Source organism: Caretta caretta, chromosome 11, assembly GCF_965140235.1.
Source record: "Caretta caretta isolate rCarCar2 chromosome 11, rCarCar1.hap1, whole genome shotgun sequence".
NCBI classification, from domain to species: Eukaryota; Metazoa; Chordata; order Testudines; family Cheloniidae; genus Caretta; species Caretta caretta.
This window is the reverse complement of record NC_134216.1, coordinates 1,892,291-1,920,158: the sequence shown is the minus strand read 5'-3', so window position 1 is coordinate 1,920,158 and position 27,868 is coordinate 1,892,291. Positions and strand designations below refer to the sequence as shown.

The 27,868-nt window shown below is 59.9% G+C and overlaps 1 protein-coding gene and 1 long non-coding RNA gene across 2 annotated transcripts; one reads left to right on the top strand and one right to left on the bottom strand.

Annotated features, from left to right (window-relative positions):
• Positions 1 to 572: 572 nt before the first annotated feature.
• On the bottom strand, positions 573 to 12,892 carry FEV (FEV transcription factor, ETS family member). Its single transcript, XM_048868806.2, has 3 exons — positions 12,698 to 12,892; positions 12,193 to 12,267; positions 573 to 1,343 (listed from the first exon to the last, which is right to left on the bottom strand). Exons 1-3 carry the CDS (start codon positions 12,747 to 12,749, stop codon positions 832 to 834), a joined length of 639 nt encoding a protein of 212 aa, XP_048724763.1. The 5' UTR covers positions 12,750 to 12,892; the 3' UTR covers positions 573 to 831.
• Positions 12,893 to 25,786: 12,894 nt separating this feature from the next.
• LOC142068432 (uncharacterized) lies at positions 25,787 to 27,003 on the top strand. The gene is made up of 2 exons (XR_012664263.1): positions 25,787 to 25,886; positions 26,711 to 27,003. It is a non-coding gene; the product is annotated as an uncharacterized LOC142068432 (long non-coding RNA).
• The last annotated feature ends 865 nt before the right edge of the window (positions 27,004 to 27,868 follow it).

Genomic DNA, 27,868 nt, shown 5'->3' with positions numbered 1-27,868 from the left:
GCCCTGGATCAGAGCAATGGACCCATCTAGAGTGACCAGATGTCCCAATTTTATTGGGACAGTCCCGATTTTGGGCTCTTTTTCTTATATAGGCTCCTATTACCCCCCGCCCCCTTTCCCGATTTTTCACATTTGCTGTCTGGTCACCCTAGGCCCATCTAGCCTGGTATCCCTCCCTCTCCCCTCCCCCACTGCCCTGCATCAGAATAATGGGCCCATCTACCTCAGTATCTCCCCCCTATTTTCACACTGCCCTAAATGAGACCAGGGGCCCATCTAGCCTGGTCTCCCGCCTCTGACGGTGCCCCAAACCAGCTGCTTCAGAGGCAGGCAAGACTCCTCTGACAGGCACTAATCTTCCCCTGTGGGCAAGAGGGGGGATTTCCTCCTGAGCCCAGGGCCTGGCTCATGCACTGAGGGGTGAGGGTTGGCGTTTGAGCAAGACTCTCCAGGCAGCCCACAGCAGACAGAGTGGCTGGGCTAGAGAGATGCTGGGCCTGGGGCCTCCGGTGACCCGCAGCCCAGTGACCCCGTCCGCAAGCTGCCCCTTCCCCCCCCCCCCCGATGCTGCCCTGTGAGAACCTCACCCTCCGGGCATGGCTGGCATTGCCAGCGGGGCCCTGGCTCGGCCTAATTGCTTTCCTGACTCAGAGGGCATGAGGGTGAGGTCAGGAGGGCCCATCCCTTACGGGGTCCAGCCACCTACTCAGAAAAGCCCCCTCTCCCCCGAAAGGGCCACGGAGCAAAGAGGGGGTCCCTCGGAGTGGGACCCAAAGGCAAACCCACCCCCATCGTGCACACCGCCCCCCCCCCGGCACGCCCCGGCGGGCTCTAATGGTAGTGGTTATTCATGGTGTTGAGGTGGGAGGCAGCCATGGCGCTGAAGGGGGCGGGGGGCTGCAGGCCGTGGCCGGGGTAGAGGGTGGGGGCGGACCCCGGCCAGTAGGAGAAGCTGGCGGGCGTCACCCCCGAGGCCATGAGGTTGAGTTTGGAGATGCCCGAGAAGGGCAGGGGCGCCAGGTTGCCCTGGAGCTTGTAGAGGGCGTGGTCGGGGGCGGGGGGCTGGCAGACCTGGGCCAGGCCCCGGAAGTCGAACTTGTAGGCGTAGCGCTTGCCGTGCACCTTGGTCATGATGCTCTTGTCATAGTAATAACGCAGGGCCCGGCTCAGCTTGTCGTAGTTCATATTGGGCTTGCTCTTGCGCTCGCCCCAGCGTCTCGCCACCTCGTCCGGGTCGATCAGCTTGAACTCCCCGTTGGCGCCCTCCCAGGCGATGCAGCTCAGGTTGGCGCGGTCCGACAGCAGCTCCAGGAGAAACTGCCACAGCTGGATCTGCCCGCTGCCTGCCGGGCCAAGCGGCAGGCGGTTAGCGTGACTGCCCCCGGCGTGGGGGGGCCGAGGCCGCAACCTGTCGCATCTCCCCGGGGCAGACGGACGTGGGCTCTTCAGCCGGCCCCTCCCCAGCCCCCGGGGCTCGCGTCCGTCCCTGGCAATTGCCCTGAGCCAGGCTCTCAGGGTTGGGCCCCTAGGTCAGGCGCTGTAGATGCGCCATGGACACATGGGGCCCTGAGCGGGAGCCCCCCGGCACCACACTGATCGTCCATTTCCACAGCGCAGCGGGGGGCGGGGGCTGGCGCTGGACACGTCTCCCCCCGCCCCCCGAACGTCTGGAGAGCTGCCCCGAGAGCAGCGCGTTGGTGGGGACGCCCCGGCCGTGCCCAGCCCAGGAGTTACGGGCACGGGCTTCGACGGTGATCGCCCGTGTGCCCGAAAAGCCCCAGAGCCGCTGCTCCCTGGTGCTGCCCTCTGGGGAGTCCTGGGGAGGGAGGTGACCCGCCTTGCCTGCCCCAAGTCACTGCACCCCGTAACTGGGAGCGGGGCCAGTGCCCTGGGCTGGGGAGCAGCCAGCCCTGCGTGGACAGGTCCCAGAGAAACACGTCCGGCCCATCCCCAGCAGGGGGCTGCCCCCAAGTGGAGCGAAACCAGCAATATTGTTATTGAGAGACACGGCAGGGGAGGTGATCTCTTTTGTTGGACCAGCTTGTGGTGGGGATGTGAGGTGTTCGAGCCCCAGGGAGCCCTTAATGCAGGTGGAATGGAGTGCTCAGTGCACGTACTTAGCACATGTTGTAAGGGCCCATTGAATTGTCTCATTAGGCTTGGTAAGGCAACCCCCATCTTTTCATGTACTATGTACATATACCTTCCTACTGTATTTTCCACTCCATGCATCTGAGGAAGTGGGTTTTAGCCCACGAAAGCTTATGCCCAAATAATTTGTTAGTCTCTAAGGTGCCACAAGGACTCCCTGTTGTTTTTGCTGATACAGACTAACACGGCTGCCCCCCTGAAACCATTCAATGGGGAGGGGCTGGTTAAGATCTGTGCAGTCAAAAAGACGGGGGGGGGGGCTACTGGGTGACAGATTGTTGTAATGAGCCATAAACCCAAGGTCTCTAGCAGGCCGAGCAGAGTTACGAACTGAAGCTCCCCTGCTCTGTCTTTTCAAAGTGTTGTACAGGTTCCCTTTGAGGACCAGGACAGACCGGGGCTCAGACATGGAGTGATCACGGTTGTGTTCACCCACGGGTGACAGAGTGGTTTTGTCTTTGATCATTTTCCTGTATGAGTTCATTCCAGAGCGCAGGGACTGTCTGGTTTCACCCACATCACAGTTCGGGGGGCACTGGCTGAGACACACCACATGCTGTGGGGGGCGTGTGCGGGACCCATGGATCTTGAAAGGTGTGTTGTGCCGGGTGCTGATCATTGTAGCAGTGGAGAGATGAAAAAGACAGAAACACCCTGTCACTCGCAGGTGAACACTTTTCAGTGCGATCACCCCGTGTCTGGACAGAGACTCTGGATTTATGGCTTATTACAACAGCCCGTAGCCCCCTCTGCTTGTCCTATGACTGCGGAAGTGTTAACCAGCCCCTCCGCCTTGAATGGGCCCTTACGACATAAGACTCTTCCTTTGTGTCTAGCTGGGACGCTGGGAGAGCCTTTCCCAGCCCTGAGAGGGCCCTGTGCGTGCGGCTGGAAAGCTCGTCTCTGTCCCCACCAGGAGTGGGTCCAATAGCAGACCTCACCTCCCCGGCTGTGTCTCTCCGACACCCTGGGGCCGACGGGGCTGCGACAACACTGCAGACAACAAATATTATTCACATTTCTATGGTGACCACGCTGCGCCCCCGGTCAGTGCTGGACGAACACCTAGTGCAAGCCAGTCCCTGCCCCCAAAGCCTGCAAATAACTCAGCAACAAGAGGTGCGGGGGGGGGGCAGGAGGTCAAACACCGCAGGAGAAACAGAGCCACATACATCAACAAAACGGCCCCTGTAACATCCCTCTGCGTGCGTGTGCGTGTGTGAGTGTAACATACCTGTGTGTGCCTATGTGCGTGTGCCTGTAACATGCCCGTGTGTGTACCATGCCCCTGTGCGTGTAACATACCCGCGAGGTGCTGCGTGCGAGCACTGGGCACCCGGGTGTCCCTGTTTCTGTGTGCGCCCCTCCCGCACAGACTGCGGCTCCTACCACAGCAGGTCCCCACCAGGCCAGTGACCCGGGATGCTGGAGATCGCAGGAGACAGAGCCTCCCGGGAGTGGGGTCTCACCCGGGGGCTTCCACACATTTTACTTGGGAGACCCTCCAACCACATTTCGCCTTTTTGTGGCCCCCACTCAGGGTTCTAGCTGCGGGGAGGCCAGCATCCTCCTCCTCGCCGTGCCAAGGCGACGCCCTCTGCCCCAGCACCACCCCCCGAATGCTGGCCCAGCGCCAAGGGCAGGCACTGGGGGGCTGGAGAGCGAGTGTGCCCCTCGCTCACCCCGCAGCGGTGGCTCTGTCCCGGGGCTAGGCCCAGCTCCCCGCTCCAGGCCTTGCAACCTGGTGTAAACCTGAGAGGAGCCGGGCCCAGCCCTGGACGACAGCAGCTGCCACTTTGGGGTGAGTGCAGGGGGGTTCACTCTCCGACATCCCCCCGCCCCCCAGGGCTTCCCCTCTGCACTGGGCCTGCGACCCATCTGGAGCCTTCAGCGAGCCACTGCTTGGGAAACTCTGGCCTAGACGGTGGAACTCCCTGCCGCAAGACAGAAGAGACCCCAGGCTTCAAAGTGAATGCTTATCTCCTCTCTGTGACTTAGTTTCCCCTCAGTCAGCTCTTCACACAGAGACAACTAGCATACCCCCCGCCACACAGCCACCCCCCACGTCCCCAGAAACCAAACTACCTGTAAGCTAATCACGTCTTTCCTTCTGCAGGCGGGGAAGGACGAGAGAGAGACGGTGATTGTTATTTCTACCCAAAACACGCGGGAGGGGTCAGGCACTGCCAGGCGGCAACAGACAGACAGAAGCTAAACTCCAGTGGAATTCAACGGGGATCTTCTCTGAGCTGGGACTGAGCAAAAGTGATAAAGGGTCTGAGGACTGGGCATGTGCGTGTGTGCGTGTGTGAGAGAGAGAGAGACAGAGAGATGGACGTGTGTGTCTGTGTGCATGTGATGGACGTGTGTGTCTGTGTGATGGATGTGTTCATATGCACGTGATGTTTTGTGAGAGAGACGGATGTGAGTGTGTGATGGTATGTATGTGTGCCTGTGATGTGTATGTCTGTGTATGTTATGGATGTGTGTGTGAGATGATCTGCGTGTGTGTGAAGGATGGATGTGTCTGTGTGCATGTGACTTGTGTTGGTGTGTGATGGTTGTGTGCATGTGATGTGTGTGTGAGAGAGAGAGAGATGTGTGTGCATGTGATGTGTGTGATGGATGTGTGTGTATGAGATGTGTGTGTGTGTGATGGATGTGTGTGAGGAGTGTGTGCATGTGACGTGTGTGTGTGATGGATGTGTGTGTCTGCATGCATGAGTTGTGTGTGTGTGATGGATGTGTGCGAGGGGTGTGTGTCATGTGACGTGTGTGTGTGTGATGGGTGTGTGCGAGGGGTGTGTGTCATGTGATGTGTGTGTGTGTGATGGGTGTGTGCGAGGGGTGTGTGTGTGTGCATATGATGTATGTGTGATGGGTGTGTGCAAGATGGATGTGTGAAAGGGGTGTGTGTGTCTGCATGCATGAGTTGTGTGTGTGTGATGGATGTGTGCGAGGGGTGTGTGCATGTGACGTGTGTGTGTGCGAGTGATGTGTGTGTGACGGATGTGTGCGAGATGGATGTGTGCGAGGGGTTTGTGCGTGTGTGTGGGGGTGCATATGATGTCTAGGGCACCCAGCTGGGTGGCCGCCCAGTGCATACGCGTGTCTCGGTGTGGGAGCTGGGTTTGAAAGCGTCTCCTCAGGGAACTGCCAATGGCTCCGCGTCTCGGGAGCCGGTTGTGTCAGTCTCCCGTTACTGGCAACACCTGCAGGCCGGGCGCACTGGGTTCGACGGAAGAGGCCCCCGGCTGCCTGGCGAGCTTTGCACTCAGCTCCTTGGGCAGGCACCCTGATAGTCAACCCTCCATGGCTAGCAAGCAGAGCCAGCTGAGGAGCGAGTGACCCAGCTCCGAAAAGAACCCGCCAGCCCCCTGAGACAGGTCCCTGTCCTCTATCCTGCCACCAGCCTGCCCGCCCGCTAGCCACCATGCTTCAGCCCCACGGCAGAGCGCTGGCTCACGCAGACCCAAAGCAGACAGCTGGGCACAGGCACGTGCCTTCAGCAGCCACGAGCCAAGGCAATTGCTGAGGAAGGAATCCCCTTCCCGTGGCGGGCAGGAGCCAGGAGCCGGAGTGGGAGTGGGGTGGGGGGCAGAAAGGCCAGTGCAGTTCAGCCTCCCAGCCCCACAGATCCCCCCCAGTCCCACACACTGACCCCTCATTGGAGCCTGCTCACCGCTGCACCCAGAACCCCTGCACACCCCAGCATGGAGGGGTCCCCCCCAGTTTACTGAAGTTGGTGGGACAATACGCAGCCGTCCCACCAGCAGAGATCCCTGGGCCCTGCAGAGGGGGCTCTGTGGGATTTGGGGTGCAGAGGAGGTGCCACCTGTCAGGGCTGGTCTAGGTTTACTTGGTCCTGCCGCAGCGCCGCTAGATGACCTCTCCGGGTGCCTTCTCTGATTCTGTGTCACTGGTCCCCATCCCCCTCCTCACAGGAAGGGGGCAGCCTCCATGCAGAGGGTCCCTCCGGGGCACAGAGCTCAGCAGACCAGCAAGCCCCAGGCCACGCTGCATGGACTCATGGGGTCATATTGACCCCTGGGGACATCTGCACTGAAGCCAAGGCTATTACACCAGGGAGGAACTTGGTCCATGAGTTCTTGCTGGAGCAGGTGTTGGCAGGAGGCTGGAGCAGGCGGCCGGCCCGGCCTCCCATCCCATTCGGTGGCTAACATGGGACACAGTCAGAGGAAGTGGTAACCCTCTCCCAACCCCCCCAAAATGCACCTCCCTGGGCAATACGATCCCACGGGGCCTGACTCCCACCCTGAGGGGGCTGCAGCCTGATGGCACTCCAGCAACACCCAAGGGCCAGCTGCAGCAGGGGGCAGGGAATGGGCTGGAGCACATGGTTGTTAGGGATGGAAAACGTCCTATCAGACCCTCCAGGCCAGCTCCTGGGGCCAGGGTGGGAGGGATGCACTGTACAGCTTTGCCCAGGCCCACGTGAAACAATCCCAAGTGAGGGAGCCCTCACACCTTCCCAGGGCCCGGCTCCCAGCTAGCTCCCTCTGCTTGCCGGGGGGGCTTGTCCAGAGCTGGGCGTGGTGAGCGGAGATTGCTTAGGTGCCAAACTCCAAGCATCCTAATGCTACCTCGTCCTGCTGGCCTGTCTCGTTCACAAGCATTGGAATAGGGGTGGCACTGTTGGAGGGGGTGGGGGGGTTGAGGGCAGAGGCACCGACTCTGTGGGTGTTCCGGGCTCAAGCACCCACAGAACAAAACAGGGGGTCCTCAGAACCCACCAGCCACAGCTGTTTGGTGGCTGGCAGGAGGCGCTTGGGGGAGGGCAGAGAGCAGCGAGGGGCCTCGGGGAGGGGGCAGAGTGGAGGCAGAACGAAGGTGGGGCCTTGGGAGAAGGGGCAGAGTGGGACCGGGGTCTCAGGGCAGAGCGGGGGTGGAGTACCCACCAGGGACAATAAAAGGCAGCAGGGTTAAATACGCCGGGTTCACCTGCTGTGGGTTATGCTCAGTGCTACAGCTGTGTGCAAGGGTTATTTGTGGTACGAATTTAAATCCTGTTAAGGGAACCTCAGGCGTCTGGAGAGGCAAAAATTGGCCAGATTGTGAGCTGCCTGCCCTCTCTCTTCCTTGTCCGTGCAGCGCCTAGCACATGAGCCCCTGATCTCTGACTGCGTTTAAGGCCAGAAGGGACCCGCTATTAGATCTTCTCGTCTGACCACCTGTGTGGCGCAGGCCAGTGAATTTCACCTCGGGACCTCCATAGTGCGTGTTCCAAAGCAGACGCTGAACAGCGTCAGGCCTGGTGCTGATCTCTCTAGAGACCCCACATCCCCTGGTGGTTCCCCATGGACATCAGCCAGTTCCTGGTGCATGTAACATGTGTTCCCGCGATATCACATAGGGCAAGCGCCTTACCAAAGTCCGCGTGTGGTCCAGGTATGCAGTTACCTCTGTGAGGCAAACTTGCTATCTCAGCAAAGTCTGAAATCAGGTTTGTTTGACAAGACCTTTGTTGGCCTCATTCATTATATTCCTGTCCTTTATTCCTTTATCAGCTGAACCCTGTGGGAGTTTTTCCATTATTCTGCCCGGTACTGATGTCAGACTAACTAACCTATGGTTACCTGGGTCATCCCACTTGCCCTTTTCAAATATTGGCACAACTTTCTGTCTTCTGGTATTTCCCTTATATTCCAAAATTTATTAAAAATTAAGATGAGTGGGCCATAAATCTTCTTAGCCAATTCTTTTAAGACTCTTGCTACCTGCAAGTTATCTGGTCCTTCTGATTTAAAACTATTTAGCCCTAGTAGATGTTGTTTAACATCCTCCTGAGTTACTAATGGACTGGAAAGTACTTAATCTTCCTCATGTGATACAAGTACATCAGCCTGCTTCTTTCCAAATATAGAACATAAATATTTATTGAACACTTCTACCTTTTCTGCATCATTAACAATTTCACCATCTCTATCTAGCAACGAGCCTGTACCATTACTAGTATTTCTTTTGTTCATAATATACTTTAAAAACTCCTTCTTAATTTCCTGCCAGCCATGGATTTTTTCCCTGATATCTTCAGCTTCCTTTATCAATTTTCTACACTTCACTACTTCTAATTTATATCGATTGCAACCTATTTCCTCTTTTCCCCATTTGTTAGGTATGGCTTTTTTTTATTTCCAACTGCTACCTTCACCTCACCACTGAACCAGGATGGGCTTTAAGTCAAAGTTGTCCTTTCGCAATTGTGGAACCATGGCTTTTTGGCCACCGTGTAAACTCTTCTTAAAGAGCTACCAATTTTCACAGATGTTCTTCTCTCTAAAATTTTCCTACTGGTCAATTTCACTAATTTTTTCCTCAGCTTTGAGAATCAGCCCTTTTGAAGCAGCAGGAATTTCTGTGACTGGTTGGGATTGTCCTCTGCTTTCCCCCACTGGTTTCCTAAGAGTCAGGGTACCACTAATAAGAGTGCGGATGATGTTTTCCCTTTCTCAATTTCATCCCATAACTCCCAGTTCAACCCCCAGTGTCCTAAATAACCCCCCCCCCATCCTCAGGGTTTGCACCCCTCAACTACTTGCAGACAGCGACCCCTTAGTCAAGCCCAAGCCAGGTCCTGTGATGCTGCTCTGAGTTTGTCAATAGCTCCCTGGCAAGGCACTACCCAGAGCAGGATATGGTGCAACCTGCCAGCCGTGTTGGCAGCAGTTGGGGCCTGGGGCAGAGCAAACCATGCCAGCCCGTGTTTTCAGAGCATGGGTGGGACTTGCTCTGAGCGTTCAGATTGTCGAAAGGCCCAGGAGCCTCGTCCGTGCTCCCTGGTGTCTGCCTGTCTGGGGTTAGCACGGGGGGCGCTGCCTGGGAATGTAACCCCGGCTGTGCCCCAGGTCTAGAGAGAGGCGGCTCCAGGGTGCGATGGTTCTGGGCATGCAGCCACGCACTCCGCTGGGAATGGCACACCTGGTACTAGAATGACAGGGTCAGCTAGAGGGCTGGCTCCTCTTAAACCGTAACGTTGGGAAGAGGGGGTGTCACGGCACAGGCATGGCCAGAGTGGATCAGACCTGGGGTCCGCCAGCCCAGTGTCCTGTCACCCACAGGATACCCCGGTTATTTTTTGTAATATTTACTGTAACCGCCCTGGAGAGTCCTGCTCTCCTATGAATCACCCTTACAAACAATCCTGCTAAGCCTTCCGCTGCACGGATATCCTGTGGCAGGGAGTTCCACGGGCTAAGTGCGGGTTGTGTGAACAGCTTTCCTGGGCTCTGCTTTGAATTTTCCCCCTTTCAGTGAATGGCCCGTTGTCCTGGTGTCATGAGACAGGCTGAAAAGAACTTCCCGGTCTAGCCCAGTCCTGAGTCTGTATGTGTCTGTCACGTCCCCCTGGTCCTGTCCTCACGGAAGCCAGTTCCAGTGCGTCCCCTCTCGCTCCCTAGCAGATCGGTTCAATCCGGCTGCCCGCGCACCCCTGGGAGCACCCCTTCCTCCCGGGTATGAGGGGCTGAGCCGCCCCACAGAGCCGGCCAGGCTGAAAGGTCCCCTCCGCCTCCAGCCCCTGCGCTCCTGGCACGTCGTCTCCCAGCCTGCAGCTCCTGCCAGCAGCCGCCGGCCCCCCCCACCCCAACCCTTCCATAACCCGGCTCTTCCGCCGCTTGCCCTCGGTCCTCTCCCGCTCTTCCCGGAGCTCGGTTTGCATGAACGAGGCTCTGGCTCTGCCCGCCTGGTGCTGCAGATCCGGGCTGAGGGAATGCAAGGGGCAGGGGTACTGCGTTCTCGGGGAACCGCACCCCAAAGCCGCGGGCGGGGGAGGCTGCGGCTCCGGGCTGCGTTCAGACGGGCGCGGCAGCCCCCGCTGTGCAGTCAGACGAGCGCTCCTCCTGAAAGGCGCTCGCCCAAGGCAGCTCCCGTTCACACCAGCCCCGCTCAGTCACGGGGAAAGCGAGGCACGGGGGGTGTGCGAGATGCAGACAGCCCCACCCTGGCCACTGCAGCTCCCTGGAAAGGGCGTCCCTGAGCTCTTCCCCCAGATCATTGTGCAGGGGCCGGGAGACCTTTCAAACCTGCCCCGGGGACTGGCGGCTGGGAGCTGCCTGGCCAGTGGGTTCCTCACAGGAACAGCTGGGTTCATAATTCTCGGCGGGTGCCTGGCTGGGCCCGTAGACGGGGGGAGGGAACGGGGGTAACAGGGAACCTGGCCGGCAGAAAGCGCTGGTGAGGGTCAGGCCGGTGTTTTCATGGGGCGTTTGCTGGGCACAGTAGCGGAGAGTGTCTCCTCTGTGCCCGACACACCCAGGTTAGGTGCCAGCCCCCAGAGTCCTGGGCAAATCCCCCGCCCAACTCGAGAGCCGGCTGCCCCTGGCATCCAGCCTGCTGCCGCCCCGACCCCCCCGCCCCAGCACGGTCTCTCCGGGCGCTACGGCCTCTGTTCTCAAACCCCGCACTGCCGCACCCTGATCGGTCCCTACGCTTCAATAGCGCCCGATTTCATTGCGTGCCACGAATCGCTGTTCGGACACTGGGGCTGAAGGAAACAAACCCAGACAACCGGGTATTAATCGGGACAGAATAGCCGGGCTCATCCCGGGGGTTGTTACTCCGGGGTTGTCGGGTTTGGGTTGTTCCGTCCACACCCCGTTTATATTGATCTTTGCTGGCTGCGGTGTATTAAAAATAGCCAATAGGTCCAAGGAAACGAGGTTAAACCGTTTTGAGACCATTTCAGAGGCGCAGAGACTGTCCCGTCCCCCGCACACAGGAATGGATCCGTGCCGGGTAACGCGGTGTCGGGGATAGAGACCGGGACAGGTTTGCTATTTGATCATTTCGTTTCTTGAACTCTGCGTCTTCTTATTTGACACCCCCTTTTCCCCTCGAGTTCCGCTTGACGTTCGGATCCAAGGACCCACAAACCAGAATTTAACCCCCGGTGAATGCACAGGCTGGAAACAGTCGAGAGCTGGGCGTGAATGGCCGGATCCGGAGCAGATGGATGGCCAGGGCTCCCGTTTACAAGGGACAAGTGTTTTAAAGGGAGCGAGACAGACGAGAGTCTGTCCGAGGGGCAGATTTATAGGTGGGCGGGTTTGGGGGGTTTTCTTAGGGCTCGGTTTTGTTTTAAATCTACCTCTTGAGCCGAACATTTCGCGGTGTTTGTTACATTGGGCGGCTCGTTCTGCCGGATTCCTGCGATTGTGTTTATTAACAAACCGCAGCGCGGCGATCACTGGGACTCGAGCTAACGGGTCAATCGGGCCCGCCTGGCACAAGCTGCTGCGCATGTGGCCTCCAGCCTCTCCCCAAATCCCCCCATCGAAAGTTTATCCCGCATCGACTTTGCAAATGATCAAATCAAAATTCTCCTCTGGAAACCCCGAGGGCAGGTTTCCGCGCCAGGGTCAGACTCCACGTTAAGCGCAGAGAGTTCGCGGCCAATTCGGATTCCAGTGGGGCCAGCCCCTTGGGCTACCCTCCCCACAGCTGAGGCGGTGGGATTTGGGGGTGCAGGGAGGGGGGGAAGTTTCCCTTCGTTGTTTCCAATAATCCGTCGGGGTTTGGCAGAAGCTGGGCGCTGGGTCGGAAGGAAAACGTTGGTTTCGGGGGGAAAGACGAATTACCACCGCCCCGCGCCCCCGAAAACAAAGCCCGGGTCTCCCAGCTGATGGGGAGCCCGGATCGCTGGGTCCCGTCCCCGAACGCGGCGCTCGGATGCCGCGGAGCTAAATTCCGGGGGTTGAAAAGCGTCCATCCCAGCCGGGCAATTTCACCGCGCGCGGGAGAGGGGATCCCCCTGCCTGCTGCCCCCCTTCCCCCGAAGGGCTGGGTCGCTCTTGTGTCTCCCTCGTATTTCCAGCCCGGCCTCAGTGCCGGGGCGGGGGGCGAATACCCCTGTTCTGGCCCCGGCAAGGTTCCTAAGCCTCCGCCGGAGTCGAACCACGCGCCGCGTCCCAGCGGCCCGGCAGGCGGAGGCTGCGCTGCGAGGCGCCGTGTAAAAGCTCGCGGTTGACTCCCGGAGCGGTCCGCGCGGAGCGGCCCGGCGGGAAGGACAGGCGCCGCCCTTACCTTTCTGCACGCCAGGGCTGAGCGAGCCCCACGCCGGGCTCTTCCCCTCCTTGAACAGAGTCTCCCCGACTGGATCTGGAGCGGAGACAGAGACGCGTTCGCACGGGGCCAAGTCCCAACCCGCTCCGGAGTCTCTTTGCCTCTCCCCAGCGCCCGCTGGGCGGCTTTTAAAGCGCTGCCCGGTCCCCAGCCCCCTGCGCGCCGCTGGCCGCATCCCCCCCGCCGGGGCTATGAAGCCAGGAAACGCGTCCAGGAAAAAGGAAATCCGATTTCCGAGCGAGCCCGGGGCGCTTTAAATAGGGACAAAAAGCCCGCCGCCCGGGCCGGAGCGGCGGGGACGGGAGAGGAAGGGAGAACGCAGGGGGCGGCAGGCGAGGAAGCGCCAAGGAGCCGGGCTGCCGGCGCGGGGAGCCGGGGGCGAGGCAAGGAGCGGGCGGGGAGCCCTGGGCGCCCCTCGCCGTGCCCTCGGGCCGGCTCCCCGCAGGGGCGGGCGGCGGGCCGGTACCTGGCAGGTACATGTTGAGCAGCAGCGGCGGAGCGGCGGCGCCGCGGCTCATGGCAGCTCTGGGGGCGGCCCGCGGGCTGCATGGTTTATTATTCCGGCCCCGCTGATCGCCGCGATTGTCGCGCTCGCTCCGGGCGCCGCCGGCGGGGGGAAGCTGGCAGCGGGACCCGGGGCGCGGGGGGGGGCAGTTTCCAGGCAACTTGCGAGGGGCGCGGGGCCCGGCCGCAGCAATTTCCGCTGCAGCGCGCGCTGTAATTACAGCCGCGATCCCGCTCCGGCCCCCGCCCCCCCTATCGGGCCCGCATCGGCCGCGCCCCCGGGCCCCCGCGCCGGGCGGGCGGCGCGTTTCCATGGAGCCGGGCGCGGGCGCCGCCTGCGTCTTCCGCCTCCTTAACTCTGGGCAAACAGCCGCCCGCGGGCCAGCTGCGAGCCGGGGGGGTGGGGGGGGGCGCGCGGGGCCCGGGCCCCCCCGCCTCCCCCCGCTCCCGCCCCCCCCCCACGGCCCGACCGCCCCCGCGGGCCAGCTGCGAGCCGGGGGGCTGGGGGGGGGCGCGCGGGGCCCGGGCCCCCCCGCCTCCCCCCGCTCCCGCCCCCCCCCCCCACGGCCCGACCGCCCCCGCGCCCCGCACACACCCCGGCGCCCCCCGGCCGGGGGCTGCCCCCGCCCTGTCACACTCACCCCGCCCTCTCACACTCACCTCCGCCTGTCACACTCACCCCGCCCTCTCACACTCACCCCGCCTGTCACACTCACCCCGCCTGTCACACTCACTCTGCCCTCTCACACTCACTTCGCCCTGTCACACTCACCCGGCCTCTCACACTCACTCTGCCCTCTCACACTCACCCCGCCCTGTCACACTCACCCCGCCCTCTCACACTCACCTCCGCCTGTCACACTCACTCCACCCTCTCACACTCAACCCACCCTGTCACACTCACCTCCGCCTGTCACACTCACTCTGCCCTCTCACACTCACCTCCACCATGTCACACTCACTCCGCCTGTCACACTCACCCCACATGTCACACTCACCCTGCCCTCTCACACTCACCCTGCCCTCTCACACTCACCTCCACCCTGTCACACTCACCTCTGCCTGTCACACTCACCCCACCCTGTCACACTCACCTCCGCCCTCTCACACTCACCTGCGCCCTCTCACACTCACCCCGCATGTCACACTCACCCCGCCTGTCACACTCACCCCACCCTCTCACACTCACCCCGCCTGTCACACTCACTCTGCCCTCTCACACTCACCCCGCCTGTCACACTCACACTCACCTCTGCCCTGTCACACTCACCTCCGCCCTGTCACACTCACCCCGCCTGTCACATTCAACTCCACCCTGTCACACTTACCCCGCCTGTCACACTCACCTCCACCCTCTCACACTCACTCTGCCCTGTCACACTCACCCCACCTGTCACACTCACTCTGCCCTCTCACACTCATCTCAGCCCATCACACTCACTCTGCCCTGTCACACTCATCACAGCCCTGTCACACTCACCCCACCCTGTCACACTCACCCCATCACACTCACCTCTGCCCTGTCACAGTCATCACAACTCTGTCACACTCACCTCCACCCTCTCACACTCACCTCCACCCTGTCACAAGCACTTCCTCCCTGTCACATTCACCACAGCCTTGTCACACTCACCTCTGCCTGGCACACTCACCTCCACCCTGGTACACTTACCCCCACCCTGTCACACTCACCCCACCTGTCACACTCACCCCACCTGTCACACTCACTCCGACCTGTCACACTCACCTCTGCCCTGTCACACTGACCACAGCCTTGTCACACTCATCCCCTCCTGTCACACTCACCTGACCTGGCACACTCACCCAACCTGTCACTCTCACCTCTGCCCTCTCACACTCACCCCCACCTGTCACACTCACCTGACCTGGCACACTCACCTCCACCCTGGTACACTTACCCTCACCCTGCCTATCACACTCACCCGACCTGTCACACTCACCTCCACCCTGTCACATTCACCACAGCCTTGTCACATTCACCTGACCTGGCACACTCACCCCCACCCTGTCGCACTCACCCCACCTGTCACGCTCACCTCTGCCCTGTCACTCTCACCTCTGCCCTGGTACACTCATCCCCACCTGTCACACTCACCCCCACCTGTCACACCCATATCTTCCCTGTCACAATCCCCCCTCCTGCCCGGTGACACTGATCCCTTCCCTGTCACACTCCCACCCCATTACACTCACCTCACCCTCTCCCCTACCTTGTCACACTCACTCCTGCCCTGTAACACTCCCCCCACTTGTCACACCCACAACCTTCCTGTCACACTCACCCCACCATCACACCCACGTCCTCCCTGTCACACTCACCCCACCTGTCACACTCAGCTACTGCCTGTCACACTCACTGTACCCTGTCACACTTGCCTTCTCATATTCAACATCCCACCATGTCACACTTGTCCCCTCCCCATTTCTATCTCCCCTCATCATCACACTCATCCCTTCTGTATCAAAGTGGGACTGTTCTTAATGTTTCCTCTAAATAGTGTGGGGGTGCCTCAGTTTCCCCTTGGCAGTTCTTAAGTATCTAGGTGGTGGGATAAGGGTGTATGATCCTTGCAGAGCCCTAGAGGGCAGGTGTGTGCAGAGGTCTGGACACAGGGAATGGCCGACACCCTGTTTCCCGGCAGCTGCTGGCCTGGGCCCTTCCCCCCTGCAAGGTGAGAGCTAAAGGGTTGGAGAACAAAGTAATCAGGTGACCTCCTGGCCCGGGGAAAGGAACAAAGCCCAGGGGAGGAGGGGCTGGAGGGAGTTTCAGTTTGGGGCTGGCTGGGACACGGAGTGAAGTGCAGATGGGGTTGTCTGGCTCACTGCCCCCCAAAATGGACCCAGCTGAGGGGTCTGGTTCTCTGCACCTACAAGCTCTGTGTTAGACCAAGCTCTGTGTTAGTTCCTGTTGTTTAATAAACGTCTGTTTTACTGGCTGGCTGAGAGTCCCGTCTGACTGCGAAGTTGGGGTGCAGGACCCTCTGGCTTCCCCAGGAGCCCCGCCTGAGCAGACTCGCTGTGGGAAGCACACGGAGGGGCAGAGGATGCTGAAGGCTCCGAGGTCAGACCCAGGAAGGTGAAAGCCAGGTGAGCTGTGTGTCCTGAAGACAGGCTGCTCCCAGAGAGGAGACTTCCCCAGAGTCCTGACTGGCTTCATGGGGAGCAGTTCCAGAGCATCACCCAGGGACTCCGTGACAACTGGTGGCAGCGGTGGGATGTACTGCACCCTGTGGACGGCGCTTCCTGCAGTAAGTGACTGGGGAGCAGTAAAAAGAAGGGGGATTGATGAGGACCAGGCGTGCTGAAGGCTCAGAGAGGAGCGGTTTCAGGGGGCGGTTAACCCCTGGGAGAGTGTGACCAGCGAGAAGGACTATGCAGTAATGGGGTCCCCCTGGGGACAGCGGTGAGCAGTCTCAGGGGCCAGGGCGGAGGAGCCTGCGGCTTGGCCCTGGGAAAGAGAAGGACTTTTGCAGTAACAGGGTTACCCGGGGGATTGCAGTGAGCAGTCCCAGGGGCGGAGGAGTCTGCAGCTCGACCCTGGCAAAGATGTGGTGATCTCGAGAAGGGCTGGCACACTACGGTTTCTCTGTTTCTCGGGAGCTGAGAGCACACAGGCCTGTGAGTCCACAACAACTTGGGAAGAGCAGAGTGATGGCCTGTCACCGTCTCCTTAAGAAGGACATTGTAACCCTGTGCGGAAAGAGAGGGTTGAGCGTTGGGAAGTTCACCAAAGCAGAGTTAATCGTGCAGCTGGAGGAGGATGACCGCTCTAAGGAACAGATTCCTGACCCCAAATGGGGCTACAGCAGGATCTGGGAGCAGCTGGAGTGGTAGCCAGGCATCCCCAAGACTCCTGTCCCCGACCAGATGGGGGTCTTCAAGATCAGGTTCCCCATCGGGCAGTTAGAGACGGACGGGATTGGAGCTGAGTCCGAGAGAGCAAGAGGACTGTGAGAGACAGCGAGAGTCCAAGAAAGAGCTGCAGAAGCAGCAGCAGCATGAACTGGCGATGGTGGAGCGGAGAGGCCTAGGGGACCTCCCCGGGGTGAGTGGGGATAGACCCCGGGGGGCCAGTTCCACAGGGAACCTCGAGACTAAATTGCTGCCCCTGGTTAAGTGGGGGGGATGTGGATGCCCACCTCACTGCCTTTGAGCAGGCTGGTGATTTGAACCAGGGGGACCCTGCGGAAAAGCCCCGGTGTCTAGCTCCCTTGCTGGTTCCCAAGGCCATAGACTCCGTCAGCCAGATGGGTGGGGAGGTGGACAGACTCCCACTCCTGACCCCAACCTATATGTCTGTGTGGAGTTTCCTGGGGCCAGGCCCCTCGGACCTCCAGTGGGAGCGGAAGGGGATGGTCAATGGGGAGACATTCCTGGGGTGGTGAGATCCTGGGACAGAGAGAACTGGTGTCAGCCCCTGGTGGTGCAGCCTCAGATGCCGAGGGGCTGTGTGAGCTGGGTGAGGGTCCCAGAGACGAAGCCCCTCACCCTGCCTATGGCCCAGATCCCTGTGCAGACTCAGGAGGGGTCGGGCTGGCTGGTTGTTGGGATTCTCCAGGATACCAGCTGCGAGACCCTGTTGTGGGCTGACTGTGTCTCTTTGGGAAAGGATCCAGGCCCTGCTCCGGTAACTGCCAAGGGTTTGAATTTGAATCCAGGGAACCAATCGGTGGAGAGGGGGCTCAGGCTGGCTCTGATGCAGAGAGGAAAGCAGCAAGGAGCTCGCTGCCTACCCCCACTGGGACAGCAAGGGCAGCGCTGAGCACAGTGGGAGCTGAGACCCCAAGCAGGGCAGGGTACCTGAGTGGAAGGTGCTGGGTAAGGAAAGTCTGGATGAGCCTAGGCAGCCTTGTGAGCTGATGGCTGTGTCTAGGCAGCAGGGTGGGAAGGCGAGGAGAGTGGAAGATGAGTGTCCCTGGACCTTACCTGTTACCTGGGTGGAGAATTGTGACAGTGAAGGAAACGTGCCTGTGTCTGTCAGGGGTATTGACTTGCCTCTGGAGGGAGCCACCCTGATCTCCAAGCAGTTGTCTGTGACCAGCCTTGTGTGCTGGGACAAGGGGAAAGAGATCCCAAGCTGTGTGTCTGGTAAAGGAGAAAGTGTGTCCGGCTCTTCTTGGTCTGTGGAGCAGACAGAAGGGGCCTTTCAGCCTGTGATGGTTGAGGGTCGTGCAGTTGTCTCAGAGCTGGTTCTGGATTCAGCTAAGGCCCAGGAAGGGAACGGTCCTAAGTTTGTGTCTGCTCGGGAGAATGGCCCTGTAACTAGGTCGCATCCAGTTAGTGTCTATGTAAAATCCCAGAGCCCAGACAATTCTGGTGCTTGTATTTTGCCCGTTGCTAGTGTTGTTGGAAAGGGTGCAGCAACTCTGTCTAATCAGGGTGAGATCCTAGCCAGGGCACAAGGAGAGCAGAAAGGTGATGTGATTGTGTTACTGTGACGAAGTGGGACTGTTCTTAATGTTTCCTCTGAATAGTGTGGGGGTGCCTCAGTTTCCCCTAGGCAGTTCTTAAGTATCTAGGGGGTGGGGTAAGGGTGTATGATCATTGCAGAGCCCTAGAGGGCAGGTGTGTGCAGGGGTCTGGACACAGAGAATGGCCGACACCCTGTTTCCTGGCAACTGATGGTCTGGGCCCTTCCCCCCCTGCAAGGTGAGAGCTGAGGGGTTGGAGAACAAAGGAATCAGGTGACCTCCTGGCCCGGGAAAGGAACAAAGCCCAGAGGAGGAGGGGCTGGAGGGGGTTTTCAGTTGGGGGCTGGCTGGGACATGGAGTGAAGTGCAGACGTGGTTGTCTGGCTCACTGGCCCCCAGAATGGACCCAGCTGAGGGGTCCCGTTCTCTGCACCTGCAAGCTCTGTTTTAGACCATGTTCCTGTCGTCTAATAAACCTTCTGTTTTACTGGCTGGCTGAGAGTCATGTCTGACTGCGAAGTTGGGGTGCAGGACCCTCTGGCTTCCCTAGGACCCCGCCTGAGCGGACTCGCTGGGGGGAAGCGCACGGAGGGGCAGAGGATGCTGAATGCTCCGAGGTCAGACCCAGGAAGGTGGAAGCCGGGTGAGCTGTGTGTCCTGAAGACAGGCTGCTCACAGAAAGGCGACTACCCCAGAGTCCTGACTGGCTTCATGGGGAGCAGTTCCAGAGCATTGCCCAGGGACTCCGTGACAGTTACCTACTGAGGGTGTGGAAACCTGTAGCAAGAAGGAAAAGATTCCTGAACTTGTGGGTGGCAAAGGGAAGGAGAATGCTTCTGACCTTTTATCTAGGAAGTCTGTAAGTTTGCCTGAAAGGGGATTGTGTAGGAATCCGCCGGATGGGCCAGAGGTAATTCTGGATGTAAGGGAGACCCAGAAAGAGTCTGTTGTTGCTCAGGAAAGTGTTCCTCTAGAGGAAGCCCTAGGTGAAGAGGGTAAGAGCAGAATTTCTGTGAGGGGTGAATTGTTGCGTAGAAAAGCCCTAGGGAAAGGAATCCTCATGGAGTCTTTGCAAGCAGTTTACTGCAACTGAAGGGTGTGAAAGTGATTTAATCAAGAAAGTTTCAGTTCCTAACAGCCAGAAATTTTCTGTTGTGAATGGATCCACTGACTTTCCTGTTGAAAGATCCAGTGTGGATAGCCTTAAGAAGGTCTCAGATGAAGTGAAAGCTGTTAAGAAAGTTAAACAGTCCCCTAACCAAGTGGCTGTGTTTGGCCAGCTTGTTGGGGAGAAGACCCAATCCCAGTTTGAGCCCCTAAGGTTTTGGGGTGGCCAAAGGGCATGGGCCGCATAAACCTTCCCACATGAGGCCTGCGAGTGCCATCGAGCACACCCGACCTAAGGGAGGGTGTGAAACTGGAAGGGTCTGGTGTAACTCCTTCCAAGGAATGGGAGAGATGCTGGGGCATCCATAGGAACGTTAGTGGCTTCGAACTTCCCCAGGTCACCGGCTAAAGTGACCCCTCTCAGTTCGATCTCGAAGGGGGGAGAGATGTGACAAAGTGGGACTGTTCTTAATGTTTCCTCTGAATAGTGTGGGGTGCCTCAGTTTCCCCTAGGCAGTTCTTAAGTATCTAGGTGGTGGGATAAGGGTATATGATCGTTGCAGAGCCCTAGAGGGCAGGTGTGTGCAGGGGTCTGGACACAGAGAATGGCCGACACCCTGTTTCCTGGCAACTGATGGCCTGGGCCCTTCCCCCCTGCAAGGTGAGAGCTGAGGGGTTGGAGAACAAAGGAATCAGGTGCCCTCCTGGCACGGGGAAAGGAACAAAGCCCAGGGTGGAGGGGCTGGAGGGAGTTTCAGTTTGGGGCTGTCTGGGACATGGAGTGAAGTGCAGACGGGGTTGTCTGGCTCACTGCCCCCCAAAATGGACCCAGCTGAAGGGTCTGGTTCTCTGCACCTACAAGCTCTGTGTTAGACCATGTTCCTGTTGTTTAATAAACGTCTGTTTTACTGGCTGGCTGAGAGTCACGTCTGACTGTGGAGTTGAGGTGCAGGACCCTCTGGATTCCCCAAGACCCTGCCTGGGCGGACTCGCTGTGGGAAGCGCATGGAGGGGCAGAGGATGCTGAATGCTCTGAGGTCAGATCCAGGAAGGTGGAAGCCGGGTGAGCTGTGTGTCCTGCAGACACAGAGAGGAGACTTCCCCAGAGTCCTGCCTGGCTTCATGGGGAGCAGTTCCAGAGCATCGCCCAGGGACTCTGTGACACCTTCTTGTTCCTGCCCCGCAGCATCACACTCCCTGCCACTCCCACCCCGCCTCGGGGTCATGCTCCCCCACACTCCTGCCCCCCAACTGCCACTCACACTGTTCCTGAGGTCCTGGTAGGTGCCCAGGGCCCACCCCTGCCTGGTCAGGGGCCACCTGCAAGAGCAGGTCTGGACACCAGGACCCAGGAGGCCCCTCCCAGCCCTATGTCCCGATGCAGAGCCAAGGGTTGGCAGATAGTGGCTAACCTACCCTGGGGCAGCCTGAGGCCCACTGGCCTGGCTGCCATGGCCTGCTAAGGGACTTGCAGCCACCATGGGTTAGCCTGGGCACAGGATCACCCCAGCCATGCCCCCTCCTACCCAGGAATGCCTTGTGCTGGGGGCTCCTGAGGGAGGGGGGCAGAGCTCTGTCAGTGGAGCGGGCGGCCTTTCCAGGGGGGTATTCCCTGGCTGGCTTTACAGCAGCTATGAATCAGGGTGGTACAGGGGTCGCACAAGTGAATGAGGCCCTGAGGGGTTAATATTGACTCAGACATTCATTTTGTTCCTATTAGGTTACAGTTTTCCCTGTCCCTGCCTCTGCCCCATTAGAGGCTGTGAGAGCTGCCTTGTACCCAAAGAAACCAAACTGAATCCATCCCTGTGGGTGTCTCGGCATCGTCACTTGTTCCAGCCCAGAGACACCCAAGCAAAGCTCAGGAACGTCTGGGCTGGACTCTCCCTGTCCTGCTCCGAGTGCAGTTATTCAACCCTGTGCAAAGAGGCGGGGTCCGAGGTGGCCGGTGTGATTGGGTAGCACTTTACTCCGGCTTTGCACAGCTGTGAATCTGACTGAAAGGCAGGCGAGAGGGGGAAAGGGTTTGCCGCTCTAATGACACCTCCGCTTTTCTTTTAAATTGGTGGAAATGAGGAAGTTTGTGCTGTTAAAGGTCGTGGAAAGGAGGCAGACAAAAATTTGTCCAGTTCTTTGGTACCCAAATGTGAAAGATTCATTGATTCAACGGTTGTATTCGTGTGTCGTGTCTCGGAGCTCAGCTGCTACCAGTCTGGAACAGATACAAACCAGTGTCCAAGAGGTAAAATGCCCATATCCCATTCCCCATTCCCCACCCCCCTGAGCCAGGCAGAGCCCCTGACCTGGGCCGGATCAGAACCAGTTCCCTGGAGGTAAAAAGTCCCATATCCCACTCCTTTTCCCCACTCCTCTCCCACATGGAATCACAGTCTTTCTTAAACAGGAGGCATTTATTAAAGAAAACAGCTATAAACTGTAGACACAAACAAACAGACTCCTCCACAGCTTGAATTCCAGCTTTGTTTCCATTGTTTACCAGGGACTAGGCCCCGTCTGGCCTGCTATACAGCACCCAGAGACCTCCAGTGGATGGATAATATAACTGCAAATACATACCATTATCGAGGGGACCAAGGAGGTAATACAGCTCCTAGCTATAACCCTGCTGGCCCAGATTGCTATGCAGAAATAATGGGGGGACAGCATCTTTCCCACTCCCGGCCCCATCCCCTAAACTAAGTGTGCAGAACATCACCCCTTTGGGTGTGAACGGGGAGATGGTGCCCCAAAGCTGACTTGGTAGGGCAGCCTAAATCTACCCTGCACGTCCAGAGGCCAAGTCCCTGCCCTGACGAGCTCACAGTCTAAATAGACACAATCCACAAGAGGGAGAGGATGGCAGAGGCCCTGTGTAGATGCTCAGATAACCTACGGAGATCATGATATAAGAGTCTATGGGTATCCCATTTCCTCCTCCCCAGGAGCCATCTAAGCAGCCCCTCGGCCTGGGTGACGACTGCCATGTGGATTGAATCCGTCCCTCATGCCCCTTAATCCAAGGGCGTGGGTTAGGAGTGGGTGTCTCAGGGTGGGATGTCGGAAAGGCCTGGATAATATGGTGGCCACAGGTCCCGGTTAGAGTCACGTGCTGACATAAGGACAACTGGACATTCTGACCTGAATGGGGGGGCCCAGAGGGGGATGGAAAACCATCAGCTGAAATCTGGTGATGGGGGATGGGGTGTGATCCTCAGTGTACAGAACCATCGGCTTGTTCCCCTTCCCGCTCACTCCCTGCCTATGCCCTCCCTCCCGGCTCCTTCCATTCATACATGGAGCTTCCCCTGCCCGGCGGGTTCTCCTCACGCGTCCCAGACTTGCTTTAGCTGCCTGAGTCCTTCTAACCAACCACAGGCAACTGAAAACAAGCCCGACACACAGAGGGGGCGAAGGGGGATCCAGTCTGAGGACAGCAGGGCCGCTCATGGGCCAGCGAATGTGCCAGGCTCCGAGCCCAGCTCCCAGCTACCTGGCCAGAGAAGATGCCTGGCTCCAACCTGTGTCCGAGCAGTTTGTTCTTTCTTCCCTGGAATATCCTGTGGTGACCAGGGTGTGGCACAAAGGAGCCAGGGCAAGGGTCAGGGGGCACCAGGCCAGCCGACCTCTGAGCTCAGCTGTTGTTGAGGGAAAGGACAGGACCCACTCCACCAGGGCAGCCCGTTCACACAGCTGCAGCCTGCACCAGCCCTGCTCCCCCCATGGCCAGCACATGGAGCCTGACTGCCCTCTCCCCCACACCTGGGCACAGGCATCCAGACGGGGGGCAGCTTACGCTCACTCTGCATGGGGGTGCCAGACCAAGGCAGGAAGCAAAGAGCAGAGACTCCTGGGGGGGCAGGGCAGTGCTGAGCTGGGGTGTGGGGCAGCAGGTGATGGGGGGGGTGCTCCTGGGCCACTCCAGGGCAGAGATGAGCCAGGCTTTGGAGAACAGGAGGAAGAGCCAAAGCTGCACAAATACCTACTGTGCCCAGATGCCGGGGTCCTGACCTCCTGCGCTTCCTGTTTTAGCTCCTGGCCCCCCCCGCAACCCGGGGGTTGGGACTAGGACCGGCCTAACGGGGCTGGGGGTGCAGGCCAGAGCTGAGACACTTCAGCAGAGCTTGGCGGGGGGTGAGACGCCGAGCTGAGTTAGCAGGGGAGCTGCGGGATGGGATTGAGGGGCATTGGCAGGGCTGGGGACGTGCCGGGGCAGCCCAGGGGGGTAAAGGTTGGCACTGAGGGGTGTTGGCAGAGCAGTGGGGGGCCCAGGGCTCAGATGGCAGGGGACTGACCAGCAGGCGTGGAGGCGGGGGAGCAGCACAGCGGGGGGGGGTTATTTGGGCAGCACCTTCCCATACCAGTCGAGTCTCTCCGCAGCACTGGAAGCATCTCGCCGTCCGGAGCAGGAAATCCATGCCCAGAAAAAAGAGGGGAGAGCTGGTGGGTCATCTGGTGCCCCCCTTCTCCCGCCCCCCAGCCCTGTAGGGAAGTTTCCTGGCCTTAGACCAGTGGGATGAGGAAAGTCCCAGCCCAGCACATCAGGGCAATTCTCCAGCCCTCCTCTCCCAGCTCGCCAGGCCTCCAGCTCCCCTCGGAACCAGCTGCACCCTGGGGAGCCAAGCACCAGCCCAGCCCAGCCGGCTGCCGGGGCTCGACTCAGAGGGCGGAGCGAGCAGGCAGGGGAGAGGGAGCCAAGGGCTGACGTGTCCCTGGCCGGCGGGGGAAGCTCAGGTGTGCTACCTGCCCGGGCAGGGTGGGCCGCAGCCCTGGCATGTGTTTGTGGAAGGGGAGAGGCTGGCCAGCACTTCCTTAGAGGAGCAGTGGGGGCAGGGTGTGCTGGGGATGGGAGCCTGGTTGAGCCGGCAGCTGCTGGGGAAGGAAGGGGGAGCTGGTTTCCTGGAGGTGGGGAAGGGGTGGGGCTGGTTTATGGGGGGAAGTGTGGAGAGGGGGAGGGAGTTGGATCTAATGGGATTTTCATTCAAGGAGGGGGGGCAGGGGTCAAGGGGACAAAGGGGGGGTGTTGCAGGGTAATTTTAGAAACAAGGATTCCAGAGCCATGGGATTAGGGGCAGCTGCTCCCCCTCTGTGTCATGAGAACAGGGAGGCCCTGATCCTCAAAGGTGCCCAACTGTGACGAAGTGGGACAGTTCTTAATGTTTTCTATGAATACTGTAAGGATGCCTCAGTTTCCCCTAGGCATTTCTTAAGTCTCTAGGGGGTGGGATAACTGTGTAATTGTTGCAGAGCAAAGGGCCAGGGTACATAAATGGCCGGACACTCTGTCTCCTGGCGGCCTGGGCCCTTCCCCCTGCAAGGTGAGAGCTAAAGGGCTGGAGAACAAAGGAATCCGGTGACCTCCTGGCCCGGGAAAGGGACAAAGCCCAGAGGAGGAGGGGCTGGAGGGGGAGTCAGTTTGGGGCTGGCCAGGGACGAGGAGTGAAGGGCGGATGGGGTTGTCTGGCTCACTGCCCCCCAAAATGGACCCAGCTGAGGGGTCCTGTTCTCTGCAGCTACAAGCTCTGTATTAGACCATGTTCCTGTCGTCTAATAAACCTTCTGTTTCCCCGGCTGGCTGAGAGTCCCGTCTGACTGCGGAGTTGGGGTGCAGGAGCCTCTGGCTTCCCCAGGACCCTGCCTGGGCGGACTGGCTGTGGGAAGTGCACGGAGGGGCAGAGGATGCTGAATGCTCCGAGGTCAGACCCAGGAAGGTGGAAGCCGGGGGAGCTGTGTGTCCTGCAGACAGTCTGCTCCCCAAGAGGAGACTTCCCCGGAGTCCTGCCTGGCTTCGTAGGGAGCAGCTCCAGAGCATCGCCCGGGGACCCCGGGACACCAACTGCCATTGAAATCAGTGGAGTTCTGGCCCCTCACTACCTCTGAGGGTCCAGACCTAAACCCGTTCCTCTCCAGGGCCTGGGACCCCTCGCTGTGGCCTCCCTACCCCCGGGGGGCAGAGGGAGGAGCTGGGACAGAGAAAGGCCAGGACTTGCCCCAGGGCGAAGCACCGCCGGAGCCAGCGAGAGAACCCAGGAGTCCTGACTCCTGGTCCGCTGTTTTAGTCCCTGTAAATTCAGGGATTCCCTGAGCAGCGTCCGGGGCTCCCCGGACCGGAACTCAGCCCAGGCGTCTGCCCCTCTCGCCCTGCGGGGCCTGACCCAAAGTCCCTGCGTGCGCCCCCCGGGGGCGTGTTTGCAGATGAGTGGCGGGGGCCCGGCGCCTGGGGGTGTCCGCCCGGGCACCCCCCTGTACCGCCGAGGGGCAGCTGGGAGAGGGGGCAGGTGCTGGGCCCTGTGGGAAGAGGGGGGCGGATTATCCCAGGGTCCGCACGGGGGGGGTCTCTGTGCCCGGGGTGATCCAAGGACCCCAAAGGGGGGCTCCCGGGGGGCTTTCGCCGCCGGGGCTCCGAGCAGGGGGCTCCCCGGCGTCCAGCTGCCCGCGCTCCCCCCGCTGCTCCGGGGGCGGGTCGGGGGAGGCGGAGCCCGGCCGCCCCGGAGCCGGATCCCGGTGCGGATGTGACCGCGTGGCCGGGGCAGCCGGGCCGGGAGGCGGGGAACCGACCGCGGCCGCTCGGCCAGGGGCGCTCGGCCGCGGGGTGGGGGCCCCCGGACCCCTAGTGTGAGGAGGGGGATTGACCGGGGGGGCTCATGGGGGCTCCTCCTCCCGGCCAGGGTCTGCCCGGGGAGCCGGGCTGCGCCCCCCACGAGATGTCCGGTAACCCCCCGCCCCCGGTGCAGCCCACAGATGTGCCCCTGGCCCCAGAGAGGGACTGCCCTAAAGCCCCCTGGACTAGCCCTAAGACCCCCAGGGAATCCCCTCTTCATCCCCAGGGAATACCCCTAACTGCCCCACAACGCAGCCGTAACTTCCCCCGCGGATCACCCCTAACTGCCCTCACGGATCACCCCTAACTGCCCTCACGGATCACCCCTAACTGCCCCACAACTCATCCCTAACAGCCCCCACGGATCACCCCTAATTGCCCTCACAACTCACCTCTAACTGCCCCACAACTCACCTCTAACTGCCCCACAACTCGCCCCTAACTGCCCCACAACTCACCCCTAACTGCCCCCACGAATCACCCCAACTACCCCTCACAACTCACCCCTAATTGCCCCATAACTCACACCTAACTCCTAACTGCCCCCACTGTGGTTCGTGTGACCATTTACTGCTTCTGTTAGGGTTATCCCCCCTCGCCCCCAGCCCACCTGCCCCATCACGCCCTGCCCAGCCCCGTCCCCTGGGCCAGGGCTGATGGTGCCAAGGGCAGGTGGGAGCCGTGGGTCTTGTGTGCTAGTCCCCATTCACCCCCCCCCCACAGGTCAGCACTGCACCCTGTGTGGGGGGCTGTCGGTGGCTGGTATTCATAGGGGCCCCAGTCCCCGCGCTGTTTGCATTGTTCCCGCATCTCATGGTATTTGGTGTTTCTCTTCAAGCCCCAGCTGCCGGAGTCATGGGACTTTGGGAGACTCTCGGCTTCCACGGAAAGAAAAGGAAGTTCCTCGCCCTCTGGACTGTGGTGAAAAACCCGAGAATCTGATCCCCGAGGACTCGAAAGCAAATCAACACAACCCCCCGGATCCTCTGTGAAATCTCCTGGTTTTTAATCCAGTCTTGTGGGCTGGGGGCCCTGGCTGGCGATTTCTGAATGCTTGGGATTGGCACCGCTGGTTCGTGTGTGGGCAGCCCTGCCCGCCCCATGCAAGCAAATAAACTCCACTGCCTGCCACCCCATCTGCTGATCCTGCCTCACCACCCCCCACTCCCCCTTCTGCTGATCCTGCCTCACCACCCCCCACTCCCCCTTCTGCTGGCCCTGCCTCACCCCCCCCACCCCCACCCCCACCCCCATCCGCTGGCCCTGCCACCTCCCCATCCACTTCCCAGCCGCTTGCTTCAGCTGCCCTGGCTCGGTCTCCCACCCACCCTCGCCCCACATTCTCCACTCGTCCAGCACCGGCCTCCTCCCCTGCTGCAGCTTCCCTGTATCCCTGACTCTCCCCCTGGGCCTTAGACCTTCCACTGCCTCTCCTGCCACCTGCCCTTTGAGGCCTGGCTTGTACGCGCGCACGGCGCTGCACGAGCCCTGCACGAGGAGCTGTGCTCTGCTAAACAATATCCCCTGGGACGGTGATTGCAGAGGCACCGTGCGTCCAAGCCGGGGATTGTGATGGGCGCAGCTACACGTGCTGGGATCAGACCCCACACCTCTCAGTGGCCACACTCCCACATCAGCCACCTTCCTTCTGCCCCTGCCGGGCCCCACACAAGGGACAAGGGCCCCAGCTGAGCTGTTCGAGCCCTTTCTTTGGGGTAGGCAGTATAGGACGCTCACTTTGTCAGTGCCCGGCTTTTGATGTTACTGATTAAATGATCTGGGCAGTCCCTGTGTGTGTGTGTGAGAGAGAGCGCACTGCCCTCTCCTGGCTGCACTCAGAACTGCTCCACCATGTGTCAGACTCTATACTGCTAACAGCGAAGGGGATTCTCCGTTAGAGCAGGTGCTTTTTGGAGAAGTGGATCTGTCCCAGCTGTTGTGCATGGTGCCTTATGGTAATCTGGAGGGGCCAAGTGGCCTCTGAGTTGTTGCACTA

Excerpts from the sequence above, each read along its gene's own strand:
- FEV (XM_048868806.2), bottom strand. The coding sequence starts at position 12,749 with ATGAGCCGCGGCGCCGCCGCTCCGCCGCTGCTGCTCAACATGTACCTG. Across the intron at positions 12,268-12,697 it reads GCTCAACATGTACCTGCCAG|ATCCAGTCGGGGAGACTCTG; the intron begins GTACCGGCCCGC and ends TCTCCGCTCCAG. Across the intron at positions 1,344-12,192 it reads CAGCCCTGGCGTGCAGAAAG|GCAGCGGGCAGATCCAGCTG; the intron begins GTAAGGGCGGCG and ends TTGGCCCGGCAG.